The following is a 14,054-nucleotide window of genomic DNA, read 5'->3' on the forward strand; positions in this document are numbered from 1 at the left end:
TCCTATATTTTCTTCTAAGAGTTTTATATTTTTAAATTTTACATTTAAGTCCTTGATCCATTTTGAGTTAGATTTTGTATATGGTGTGAGTTTTGGGGTATTTTATTCTTGATGTTATTATGTGCCAATTTTTTTTTTTTTAAATTAAAATTAATCAATGGTAGTGTAAAAAATACAATTGATTTTTGTATATTGATTTTTTCACCCTGTACCCTTGTCAAATTCATTTATTCTAATATCATTTATTATTGCATTCCTTAGAATTTTGCCTATGTAAGATGTTGTCATTTGTGAATAGAAATAGTTTTACTTCTTTTTTCAAATCTGAATGCCTTTTATTATTTGTTTATTTTCCATTGTACTGGCTAGGGGCTCCAGTTGGGTGTTGAATAGAAGTGATGAGAGCGGAAGATATTCTCATCTTGTTCTTCATTTTAGGGAGGAAGAATTCAGTTGTAGTGATTTTTACCCTGAAAAGAATGGGCTATAACTTTCTTTTGAAGAATTATTTCATTTTGATTTAAGATTATTTTCTTCTGTTTATGTATACAGGTATGTGCTGATTAGAAGGCTCACTTGTACAGTGTGGAGGATAAAGACAGTGCCTTACAAAAATGGGATTTGGGAGTGACCTGATGAATTCGCATGAAGCTGTGTTAAAATTGCAAGACTGGGAATTACGGTTATTGGAAACAGTGAAGAAATTTATGGCCCTGAGAATAAAAAGTGATAAAGAATATGCAACTACTTTACAGAATCTTTGTAATCAAGTTGATAAGGAGAGTACTGTCCAAATGAATTATGTCAGCAATGTATCCAAGGTAAGAAGAATAATTTAATAATTTCTGTGTTTAGCATCATAATTGTGCTGAAAGCAAACAGATCATATTACAGGCAGTCTCTGGGTCACAAAAGTCTGACTTATAGGTTACTCCTACTTGCCCTTTAATGTTATGTAAATTTGCCCTCACTTTGAAATGACTGAATGAGCCCCTAAACCAAACCTAACCAACAGCCATCAAATCAATTCCAACCCTATAGGACAGGGGAGAAATGCCTCCTAGGGTTTCTAAGGCTATAAATCTTTATAGAAGCAGACTGCCATATCTTCATTCCACAGAGCAGCTGGTAGGTTCGAACTGCCAACCTTTTGGTTAGCAGCCTAATGCGTTAACCACTGTGCCACCAGCCTCCTTGAACCAACTCTTTGTTGTTATTGTTGTTATGTGCCGTTGAGTTGGACCCGACTCATGGTGACCCCTCCTTGGGTTTCCGAGACAATATCACTACGGAAATAGATTGCCCCATCTTCCTTCCGAGGAGTGACTGGTGGGTTTGAACTGCCAGCCTTCTGGTTAGCAGTGAAGTGCCTTAGCCACTATGCTACCACTGCTGCCTGAACCAACTCTTACTCTTACTGGCAACAAATTATTCATCACAATCACCTTTACTTGAGGCTTCAACCCTTTTTTTACACTACTCAAACCAAAACCAAAAGCCACTGCCATGGAGTCAATTCTTTCTTATAATCAAGTAAGGCTACATAAGAACCATGTACACTTGGTCTGACCTAACTACAAATTCTTAAAGACACAGTTAGGAATTGATCTGGTTTCTAACCTGGGGACTGGTCATATTGAGTAAACATACCAAAGTTAGCATTCTAAGACAGTGGTTCTAAAATCAGGCTGATGATCAGAATCTCATGTAGAAACTGAAAAATTACAGATTTTAGGGCCCTTCCTCCTGAAATTCTGATTTAGTAGGTCTGGCAGGGACTTTGAAATATTTTTTTCTTTCAAGATTTCTAGATTATTCTATTAATTAGTGAGAATTGGGAACCATTGTTACAAATTTTGCTTTATTACCCTACTTGCTTTTGACTCCATTAGTCTTTTCATTGTAACTCATTTTCTTGAATTGGTCTGTGAATCATTAGTATAGAGAATTAGATGAAATATTTTAACATTCAGGGTTTTATTTATTACAAAAACACTAGTCTATTGGTGAATTAGTCACATTACGAAAAATCCATTTGATAAGCAATATGATTTCTTAACTGCAAGATTATTCTGTCATATAAAAAAGATGGCCAGAACTACACTGTTAGAGTTTTCTTTGAAGGCATTAAAAATGAAATATTAGTTGGCTTAAAAGTTCTTGAATATTTACTTTATTTATTTCCATTGTCTTATTTAAATATCATGTTTCATCATATTTATTCAAAGTCAGGAAAACCTTATCAGTTTGTACTTTGGAAAGTTCAAAAAGTAATATACCCTGTGCTTGAACAATTTCTCTCAGAAAGATCAGCATAAGGCCAGTCCCCATGAGGCGGAAGTTAAAGATGTCCCAAATGTCCAAACTACCATACCACTCCATCATTTCAGACATTAACTCCTCCTCCTCCTCCCAGTAATTTCCCCAGTCTTAGGGTTCTGTATTTCGCTTGTAACGCCTCACAGAACTCACAGACACCGAAGGGTTCATCTCACATAGTAATGGTGGAGGCTGGCTGGCTGGCGAGTCCCAGGTCCGTGAGTAGGTCTGGAGGATCCTCCCAACTCTTGGGGTTTGATGAACCTTGATCAGCAGATCAGATGAGAGCTGCTATCCCAAATCCAGGGGTGCAATGAGGATGATCCAAGACACAAAGTGGGAGCAAGAGGAGAGCGAATCTTCCCAGGAGATTCGTAGGTATACCCTCAGGGAAGCTAAGGGTGGTGATTTGAATTATATCCTCCAGCAAGGCAGGACTCAAGATACATTCCACCTGTGTTGCCCCAACAGAAATAACCTAAATCCCATCATAGAGTCGATTGTCAATCATTATAGGGAATGACTACTACCAGCTGCCCAGCCAAGTTGATACCTGACCTTGTCTACCGCACCACCCCAAACAGGCATGGATAATGGGATTTACAAAACATCACAGAATGGAGAACAATGGCTAGAAGGGCCACATCAAGCAATTCACTGCACCCTGCTTTTCAAAACTTCACTTTACACTACTTTGCTTTTACAGAAGATCTATGGATCCACATTAGTACTTGTTTTCAGTAACTGAAAGGAATCCAAAGAGGATTTTCACTTTTATGAAAAAAGTGCAAAGCAAAACCAGAATTGAGTGTGTGTTTTGTAGTGAACCATTAAAGAGGCACTGTGTACCCTGAGCACTAATTGTGGCATCACTGAGCTCCTTCCTAGGGAACTACACTCAGCATCTCAGTATCAAGCTGCCATAGCTTTGAATTGTGTCTGTGAACACTGTATGTTAGTGTTTCATGTATTATTTGGTAGATTTTTTTCTGGGTCTGAGAATGTTTAAAATTTTTTCCCGTACAATTTAATTGTAATTGTATTTTTTTGCTTTGCACCATTTTGGTTTGTGAAAGGTTTCATAGGAATGCTGTACTTTTGGATAATAGGGGAAACATGTATATATTTTTTCATTTATGAGTCTTAGGGTTTGAGTAAATTATAGAGGAAAACTATTTTCCATGGAGAAAATATGTGCTTGTGTGGTGTATGTATTCGACTAGGGAAGGATCTTTGATTTTGTTGAGAGCCCCTTAATGTCAATATCTTAAATTTCCTTTTCTTGGAACTGTCAGCTTCCCCACAGTGGAATTCCCTAGTCTCTGGTCTGTGAGTAGGGTTGCCAACCTAGCAGATAAAGATATACTTACTCCTCATTTATCGACTATCTCATTATCTAATGTTGCATTTTTATGACAATAGTAAAAAGTGTACTATCTGACTGTTTTGCTTATTAATGACATGTCTGGCAGTAATGAATACTGAGGTGCAAGGTGAAAGAAACACTAGCTGTGGTGGTTAAGTTTATGTGTCAACTTGTCTGGCCCATGATTCTCAGTAGTTTGGTATTTATGTGATAGTGAAATACAGCAGTTTCATAATGATGCAGTTTGGCAATTGTGTAATAATGTAGTCATCTTCTATTTTGTGATCTGATGTAGTTGTCTTCCATTTCCACAGAACTTTCACATAACATAATTTCACATAACCTGGTCTTGGGTACTTAACCATGTTGATAAGTGTACATGACACCTAGTTAAAATTGAATTTGAGATAAACAACAAATGACCTTTTAGTGTAAGCATGTCCCATGAAATATTTGGATCATGTCCCATGAAATATTTGGATCGTACTTATGCTTCTTTGTTATTCACATTTAACGAGATGTCCTGGGTTTTATCTGATGACCTTATCTTCAGATATAAACCTGGTGTTACATTATGGAAGTAGATTATGTAGAAATAGGAAAGTAAGCTGGGTGTCTTAAAAGTAATATTTTATTTAATCTTCCTATTTTTGGTAAGCTTTCTGGTGCCCTTGAGGCTAAAGGGCACTCTGGGTAATTTTGCCTTCCTGTTTTCTGCATTCATAGAAGAATAATCTCTGGAGACTGAGGAAGAAGAGTTAGGACTCTACCTGCTTCCTATATAGATTTTTGAATCAGTCTTCCTGTTTTAGGCATTACATTCAGAACTCTGCTCTTCCTCCATTGTCCAGGACTTTTCTAAAATTGTCTGTCTTGTAAATTGGTCTTCTCTTCTTGACCTTCCCCTTTGCAGACACTTATGTTTCAAATTTCCCTAATATGCTAATCACCTACCACTTAACTGCTTTTCATTTTCTTAAATTCTGTTGATGTTTCTTATTTGTGGTTATGAATTTATAATTTAAATGACTATTTTGGAATTTTAGTGGGGTTTTTGGAAGGAATAGGGAGATAATCATGCATTTTATTCATTGTTTAATGGAAGTACACTCCTTAAAGAAGTAAGATATTAAAAGGAGTGAGAAATAAGATTAATGGGCAAGAAGGTTGAGGACTTAGGAGGTAAGACCTGTGGAAGAGTCATCAGTTTGGATATTGAAGCATTAAGTATTTTGGTGAGGAATAGATGGAGACAAGTGCTAAAATAATTATGGAAGGCAGGAGTATATTCAGAATGGGTGCTAGGGAAAGTAATGTTAATTGAGAGGGTTTGGTTTAAGTGGGTAGTGTTGCTATTAAAAGAGGAAATGTTTAGAGATAGTAGTTGAATAGTGGTGGGAATGGAAAGGAAAACAAGGAATATGTCAGCTTTTTCCCTTAACACTAAAAAGCAATAATTTATTCTACCTACAAGTAATATCTAGTTTATCATTTTTTTTTCTCTAGAGAATTGTGCTTTTGTTTTATCTAAAAAATCTTTGCCTGACCAAAGTTGGAAAGAGTTTCTCCTGTGTCTTCATCTTGAACATTTATAGTTTAAATTTCACATTTAGATCTATGTTATGGATTGAATTGTGTCCCCCAAAAGATAGATTTAAGTCCTAACTCCCAGTACCTGTGAACATGACCTTGTTTGGAAATAATCTTCTAAGATGTGATTAGTTAATGTGAAGTCCATACCAGGGTGGATCCTAATTCATTCTGAGTGCTTTCTTTATAAAAGAGAAGGGATAGAAAGAGACAGAGGGAGGATGGCCATGTGACAACATGTTATGCTGTAGCTGTAGCCAAAGAAGGAGCTCTGATGATGTAGTGGTGAAGGCATTTGGCTGCTAATTGAAAAGTTGATGGTTTGAGCCCACCAGCTTACCAACTGCTCTGCAGAAGAAAGATGAGACAGTCTGCTTCAATAAAGATTTACAGCTTTGGAAACCCTATGGGGCAGTTCTACTCTGCCCTATTGAGGTGCTATGTGTTAGAATCAACTTAATGGCAGTGGTTTTGTTTTTTGGAGTGTTGATACAGGAAATAAATAAGAAAAAGCCTGTGAATGTGTAGAAAGCTGTTGTTGTTGTTTTTGTTTGCCATCGAGTCAGCCCCGACTCATAGCGACCCTCCTTGGGTTTCCGAGGCAGTATCACTATGGAAGTAGATTGCCCCATCTTCCTCCTGAGGAGTGGCTGGTGGGTTTGAACCGCCAGCCTTCTGGTGAGCAGTCAAGTGCCTTAGGCACTATGCAGATAATGTTAAAGAAGAGGAGCAGTGAGTGGTGTAGATAACTGTCTCAAGTAAGATTGGTTTTAATAAGGTTGTGTGTGGGAAGAAGTAATACAGGCCATCATTGCCACTTCCTGGTTCTAAGGTACATATGATGTGAGAGAAGAAAATGGCATTTATCTGATAGAGCTACAGAGAAAGGTAGTGCCCTATCCATACAACCATTCATACCTTCTGAGAGCATATGTAGAATTCTGATATTTTTTCTCCCCCGAAGTCTATTGATGGAGTTTTTAAAAAGAGTAGATACTGTACTAGCTGGGGAGGGTGGATTGGTTGGATTGGGGGAGGGAAGAGAGGGCTTTGTTTATTAAAGAAAGAGACTTATATCTGTTAAGTGATGAGCTGAAGGAGCTGACTAAAGGGGAGATTGTTGTTGTTGTTATTTGCCGTTGAGTCGGCCCCGACTCATAGCAACCCCTCCTTGGGTTTCCGAGGCAGTATCACTACGGAAGTAGGATTGCCCAACCTTCCTTCCGAGGAGGAGTGGCTGGTGGGTTTGAACCGCCAGCCTTCTGGTTAGCAGTCAAGTGCCTTAGCCACTATGCTACCAGAGCTCCAAAGGGGAGATTAGGGGTATGGAAAGAAGAAAAGGGAATAGCAGATACAGCAAGCTTTTCTAGGGTATAGAAAGGGAATTGAATCAGCAGGGTGGAGAGCAGGAGTGTCATACAGAAGCTAGAGGGAAGGAGGTAAAGACCTCCTGGGATCCTAACTGTAATTTATTATTTTCTTTAAAATTTCCAAATAAGTCAGCCCTGCCTTAGCAAAGATCCACTAGAGCTGGATTAACCAAAGAATCTTCTGTTGGGATGACATTTAAAACCTAAGACATTTATGAAGATGACAATAAGGAAGGACATAGGTAAAAAGAGAAAGATCACAGACTCCGCAGGTGAAATGACTGCAGAGATCTTGAATTTAATTGCTAACTTTTTGTAGAAAAAACTGCTGGGGTTATGTGATTTGCTTCTGATATGCAAAGATGATTCTGGGCAGTTGACTTTCAATATACTGTTCTTCCTTAAAAGAACAGGAAGGGTTACTTCAAAGGACCAGAAGAACAAAAGCAGTTAAGGGACACTGAGTATAAGAAGCTGAAGAGAAAAAGGTATTGGGAAAGAAAAAAGTAACAGTTTCATTCCTGTCCTGATTGTGTTTTGATATTCAGAGTTGTTCTTTATAATAGCAGTGTTAATATCCTGGTAGTCAAGTGGTTTCCAGACATGGCTTGCTTTTTTTCCAGACATGTGTTGAGCAATAACTGAGCTAAGCAGCATATTTGGCACCAGTCTTTAGAACTCAACTATTGCATTTGATTATATTGATTGAATAAAAAATTTACTATTTTGGTTATTATGTTAGTGTTTGATAATCTGGGAATTTGTAATGCTTTAAATAACAGAGGTTTAAAAGTTTCAACTTTCTTTCCATTTTCAGAAAAAGTTAACTTGATGAAATAGAGAAGGTGAAATTCCCCTGATATTGAAGGACATACTTAACTCAGATGATCCATCACCTGTTGACCCACTAAGTTTCTTCAGTCCTTTGATTCTTTAAAAAGCTTTTATCAGATGAAAACTTTTCAGTTCTGAATACAATAACATAAACTATGCAGGGAAGGAGAGTACTCAATTTATGTTATACTTATAGATGAAGAAATAATGCCTAAGGCACTTGACTGCTAACCAGAAGGCTGGCGGTTCAAACCCACCAGCCACTCATCGGAAGGAAGAATGGGGCAATCTACTTCCTTAGTGATACTGCCTTGGAAACCCAAGGAGGGGTCACTATGAGTCGGGTCCGACTCGATGGTACATAATAACAACAACATAAGAAAAATTTAGCTATCTAGGAACTAATCATAATGATTTATAGAATTCATAATGTTTCGCATATATAAACGGTGTAGAAAAATTCTACTATTTTTGTGAAATGCTTTGTAGTCCCCGAATGGCACTATGGTTAAGTGCTGGACTGCTAACTGAAAAGTTGGTGGTTTGAGGACACCCAGAGGCACCATGGAGAACAGGCCAGGCATTCTGCTTCTGAAAGGCCACAGCCTGGAAATATCTATGGAGGAGTTCTGCTCCACACATGGAGGGTTGCCATGAATTGGAATCTACTCAATGGAAAGTAAGAACAACAAAATGTGATTCTAAGGTACATGGGATGTGAGAGAATAAAATAGCATTTATTTGATAGAGCTACAGAGAAAGGGAGTACCCTATCTATATGGCCATTCATACCTTCTGGGAGCATATGTACAATTATAATTTTTTTTTTCCAGATATCGGTGGATGGAGTTTTTATAAAGATTAGACACTGTACTAGCTGGGGAAAGTTATTTGGTTGGATTGGGGAGGGAAGACCAAGGTTATTTGACTCAAGTATGATACTGAAAGTGTGGTTTTTCTTTATGTGTTTTTGTGATTGGAGTTCATAGAGCTTCTTGGATCTGTAGGTTTTTGATTTTCTTGAAATTTTGGAAAATTTTTGACCATTATTTCTTCAAATACTTCTGCTGTTTCCCTTTCTCTCTCTGTCAGGGTTTCCAACTACACATGTATTGGATCTCTAGAAGTTGTCCCATAGCTCAATTTTTTTTTTACTTGCTATTTTTATGTTTCATTTTGATTGCTTATATTGCTATGTGTTCTTGAACTTTGTTCTGGTTTGTTGCTAAGTTAATTGGAAACAATTTGATCTTTTTGAGTCTTACTTTAAATATTTGTTTAGCAGGACCAGAGTAGTGATAACTCTGGAGCTAATTGTTCTCCACTACGAAAGCAAGCCAGCGCTTGTCTGTCATTTGTTTGTCATACTATGGTGGCTTGTGTATTACTGTGATGCTGGAACCTATGCCATCAGTATTTTATATACTAGCAGGGTCATCCATGGTGGGCACGTTTCAGTGGAGCTTTCAGTCTAAGACTGACTAGGAAGAAGGATGTGGCCAGGTTCACTTCTGAAAACTTGGCCACTGAAATCTTAAGAATAGCAGGGAAACATTGTCTGATACAGTGCCAGAAGATGAGCCCCTCAGATTGAAAGGCGCTCAAAATATGACGGGGTAAGAGCTGCCTCTTCAAAGTAGAGTTAACCTTAAGGACATGGATGGAGTAAAGCTTTAGGGACCTTCATTTGCTGATGGGACATGACTGAGAAAGGGAAGCCACAGCTACCAATATCCATTAATAATTGAGACCGTGGAGTGTGTGGAGTATGAATCTAGGATAATTGGAAGTTGTAGAAAATGAAATGGGATGCTTGAAGATCAATATCTGAGGCATTAGTGAGGTGAAATGGACTAATATTGGCCATTTTCAATCAGACGATCATATGATCTACTATACCAGGAATGACAAATTAAAGAGGAATGGTATCACATTTCTTGTCAAACATTTTAAGATCTGTCCTGAAGTACAGTGCTGCCAGTGACAGGATATAATATCCATATGCCTACAAGGAAGACCAGTTAATACTACTATTATTTAAATCTACATACCAACCACTAAAGCCAAAGATGAAGAAATTGAAGATTTTTACCAACTTCTGCGGTCTGAAATTGACTAAACAAGCAATCAAAATGTATTAATAAGTATTGATTATTAGAATGTGCATGTTGGAAACAGAGAAGCATCAGAGTTTGGGAAATAAGGTTTTGGTGACCAAAATGAAATGGGAGATCACATGATAGAATTTTGCATGGGCAATGATTTATTCATTGCAGATACATTTTTTCAGCAACATAAATGATGACTATACATGTGAATCTTGGCAGATGGGATACACGAGAATCAAATTGACTACTTCTGTGGAAATACACTATAGCAAAGCTCAGTATCCTGAGTCAGAACAAGGCCAGAGGCCATTGTGGAACAGACCATCAATTGTTCATGTGCAAGTTTAAGTTGAAGGTAAAGAAAGTTAAAACAAGTACATGAGAGCCAAAATATGAGTATATTACACCTGAACTTAGTAACCATCTGAAAAATAGACTTGATACATTGAACACCAGTGACCGAAGACCAGATGAATTGTTGGGTGACATCAAAGACATCACACATGAAGAAAGTCAAAGGTCTTTACAAAGACAGGAAAGAAAGAAAAGAGCAAAATGGATGTCGGAAGAGACTCTGAAACTTGCGCTTGAGTGGAGAGTGGCACTAGCTAAAGGAACAAATGGTGAAGTAAAAGAGCTGAACAGACAATTTCAAAGGTCAACTTGAGAGAACAAAAAAGTATTATAATGAAATGTGCAAAGTCCTGGAGTTGGAAAATCAAAGAGAAAGAACATGCTTGCCATTTCTCAAGCTGAAAGAACTGAAGGAAAAGTTCAAGCCTTGAGTTGCGATACTGAAGGATTCTATGGACAAAATATTGAACAATGCAGGAAGCATCAAAAAAAAAATGGAAGGAATACACAAAATCACTGTACCAAAAAGAATTGGTTTGTGTTCAACCATTTTAGCAGGTAGCATATGATCATGAACAGATGGTATTAAAGGTAGAAGTCCAAGTTGCATTGGAGGAATTGGCAAAAAAACAAGGCTTCCAGAATTGACAAAATACCCATTGAGATGTTTCAACAAAGGAATGCAGAACTGGAGTTGCTCACTTTTTTATGGAAGAAATTTGGACTACAGGTACCTGGCCAGCTGACTGAAAGAGATCCATATTTGTACCCATTCCAAAGAAGGGCTATCCAGCATACTGTGGAAGTATTCAAACAATATCATATGCAAGTAAAATTTTGCTGAAGAGAGTTAAAAAATGGTAGCAGCAGTACATCAACAGGGAACTTCCAGAAATTCAAGCTGGTTTCAGAACATGATGTGGAAAAAGGATATCATTGCTGATGTCAGATGGATCTTGGCTGAAAGTGAAAAATACCAGAAAGATGCTTACCTGTGTTTTATTGACTATGCAAAGTTATGTGTGCATCATAACAAGTTATGATAACATTGTTATGTGTGCATCATAACAAGTGATGGATAACATTGAGAAGAAAGGGAATTCCAGAACACTTAATTGTGCTCATGAGGAACCTGTACATAGACCAAGAGGCAGTCATTCAAACTGAACAAGAGAATACTGCATGGTTTAAAATCAGGAAGGGAGTGTGTCAATATTGTATCCTTTCACCATAGTTACTCAATCTGTATGCTTAGAACATAAACCACAAAGCTGGAGTGTATGAAGAAGAACATGATATCAGGATTAGAGGAAGACTCATTAACAACCTGCATTATGTAGATGACACAGCCTTGTTTGCTGAAAGTGAAAATGACTTAAAAGTCTTACTGATGAAGATCAAAGACTACAGGCCTCCTCAATATCTATTATACCTCAATATAAAGAAAACAAAAATTCTCCCAACTGGACAAATAAGCAAAATAATGATTGTCTTAATTCTCTGTTGCTGTTAATTTTAAGTGCCATCAAGTCATCTCTGACTCAGAGTGACTCTACATACAACAGAACAAAACACTGCTCGGTCCTGTGCCACCCTCACAATCCCTGCTATACCTGAGCCCATTGTTGCAGCCCTGTGTAAGTCCATCTTGCTGAGGGCCTCCCCCCTTTTTTTTGGCTCTCCATTTTAGCAAGAATGATATCCTTCTCCAGAGAATGGTCCTTTCTGACAACAGGACCAAAGTAGGTGAGATGAAGTCTGGTCATTCTTAATTCCAAGGAGCATTCTTCCAGGACAAATTTGTTAGTTCTTTTAGCAGTCCATGGTACTGTCAGTATTCTTTGCTAACCCAAAAGCATCAACTCCTCTTCAGTCTTCCCTATTCATTGTCCAGCTCAAAATTGCATATGAAGTAATTGAAAATGCCATGGCCTGGGTTAAATGCACTTTAGTCTTCAAGGAGACATCTTTGCTCTTCAGCATTTCAGCACTGTGATAGTTGTAGCTGTGTGTCAACTTGGCTGGACCACAATTCTGTGTGGTTTGAGCTGTTGTGGTGTGGTTGTTTCCATGATGGGATCAGATGACTATGTTTTGAGTGGCCAATCTGTTGAAAGGGAGTTTCCCTAGGGGTGTGACCTGCTTCCAGTGTATCTGTGGACATCCTGGGAGAGGAGACATTATTCTGTGGATCGGGATTCTGTTGTGCTGCCTACCACTGTCTGTGAGTGAATAATCCACCATTCGGCCTGGAGATCTTGGATTCGTCATTCATTGGAGTCAACAGCCGGTATACTGCCTGCCAGCTCTGAGCTCCTCAGCTCCTGTGGCTGCAAGAGTTGGGAAAAGCCTACAGCTTGACGTGGAAAAGCCTCTAGCTTGACATTTGATCCAGGAACTTTGGACTTGCCAGCTTCTATAAGAGTGTGAGCCATTTTCCTAAGATAAATCTCTCTCTCTCTTTCTCTCTCTCTCTCTCTCTCTCTCTCTCTGTATAAGCTTTATTGGTTTTGTTTCTCTAGAGAACCCAGTCTAACACATTTGGTGCCAAGAGTGGTTCTAGAGAGACAAAATCATAAGGATGGACTTCCTAAATTGGTTCTCCAATTTGATTAATCTTAAAGACACTAATGACCCTGCCTCTGTTAGTAAAGAGGGCCCTGCTAATCCATGGCGTGAGGTGGCAACATTAATATGGGAAATAGCACCACCAATAGATCAAGTACTTGTGAGAAGTGACACTCTGGGTGATCGGATATTTGATACTTTTCTGCAGTTTTGTCAGCATGAGGAGTATAAAGAAGCTGGTTGGTTGGTCCTACTTACACTAGACAAAGTAGTGAAAGACCGAGATGAGCTCAGAGCTGTTGAGTCTTGGCTTAAGCACTGCATAAAAGATCTCAGTGCTTCCAGTTGTGCTCTGAAAGAATGTCTTATATCTTCTAGTAACAGAGCAAATATTGCTGAAAACCAAACCCAGAGTCTTATTGTAAGGATGGCTGAATTACAATGCCAATTAAACTGCCAACCCAGAATGGTGTCTGAAGTTAAAGTGAGGGCATTGATTGGGAAAAAATGGGATCCTGAAACCTGGAATAGCGACATATGGGCAGAAGATAGTCAGGAAGATCAGGATATAGAGCCTGTAAATTCTGTTGAATCCCTCTTATCTGATGGGATTACTGTAAAGCCATTATACCCTCCATTTCAGTTTGATGAGATTAGCCCAGCTGTTCCTGCTGAGTCATTGCCTGAGGCGGAGGCCATGGAAGATACTGCTGAATGTTCTCAGGAACTGCCCCAACCACCCATTGTTGCTGCTAGACCTATAATTAAAGTTAAGTCCAAGCGAGCCCCAAAAGGTGAAATAGAAAGTGTGATTGAGGAGGTGGTACGCTACACCCGAAAAGACCTACTTGATTTTGCTGACATGTACAGACAGAAACCTGGAGAATATGTATGGGAATGGCTACGGAGGGTGTGGGATAATGGTGCAAGGAATGTTAACATTGGATCAGTCTGAGTTTATTGATTTAGGCCCACTAAGTATGGTTTCTTCATTCAGTGTTTCAGCTTCGAGAGGTTACGAAAGGATCTAATAGTTTATTTGGTTGGCTTACTGAGGCATGGATTATGCGGTGGCCTAACTTAAGTCAAGTTGACCTGCCTTGTATAATGCAGAAGAAGGTATCCAGAGGCTGAGGGAAATTGGCCTGTTAGAATGGATCTATCAGATTAGACCCCTAGAGCCAGAAATCGAGAGTCCAGAAGACATGCCTTTCACCAGTACGGTGAGGAGTAAATTTATAAAGGGAGCTCCAGCATCTTTGAAGACTGCTGTGAGTGCTATTTTATGTAAACCTGATTTGACAGTGGGAACTGCCCTAATTGAACTAAGACACTTAACTGTGATGGGGCTGACTGGACCCTGTAGTAGTAGGGACCAAGTGGCAGCAATTAATTGACAGAGGCAAGGTGGGTGTGGTTACCATAATGGACAGCAGAGTTGGAACACTAATCAGAATAGTCTTACTCGAGTGGAATTACGGCATTTACTACTTGCTCATGGTGTTCCTGGGAGCTCTGGTAGCATAGTGCCTAAGGCACTTGACT

General features: G+C 38.7%; 1 protein-coding gene across 1 annotated transcript in view; it reads left to right on the forward strand.

The window, feature by feature from the left end:
* Positions 1 to 614: 614 nt before the first annotated feature.
* The window catches only part of FER (FER tyrosine kinase), a 627,157-nt gene continuing 613,717 nt past the window's right edge, over positions 615 to 14,054 (forward strand). Inside the window, exon 1 of the mRNA XM_007952586.2 lies at positions 615 to 821. Within this exon, the coding sequence (XP_007950777.1) occupies positions 615 to 821 (207 nt within the window). The remainder of the gene's footprint in view (positions 822 to 14,054) is intronic.

This window comes from Orycteropus afer, unplaced genomic scaffold (genome assembly GCF_000298275.1).
Source record: "Orycteropus afer afer isolate SDZICR_OR568_19922 unplaced genomic scaffold, OryAfe1.0 scaffold00350, whole genome shotgun sequence".
NCBI lineage: Eukaryota > Metazoa > Chordata > Mammalia > Tubulidentata > Orycteropodidae > Orycteropus > Orycteropus afer.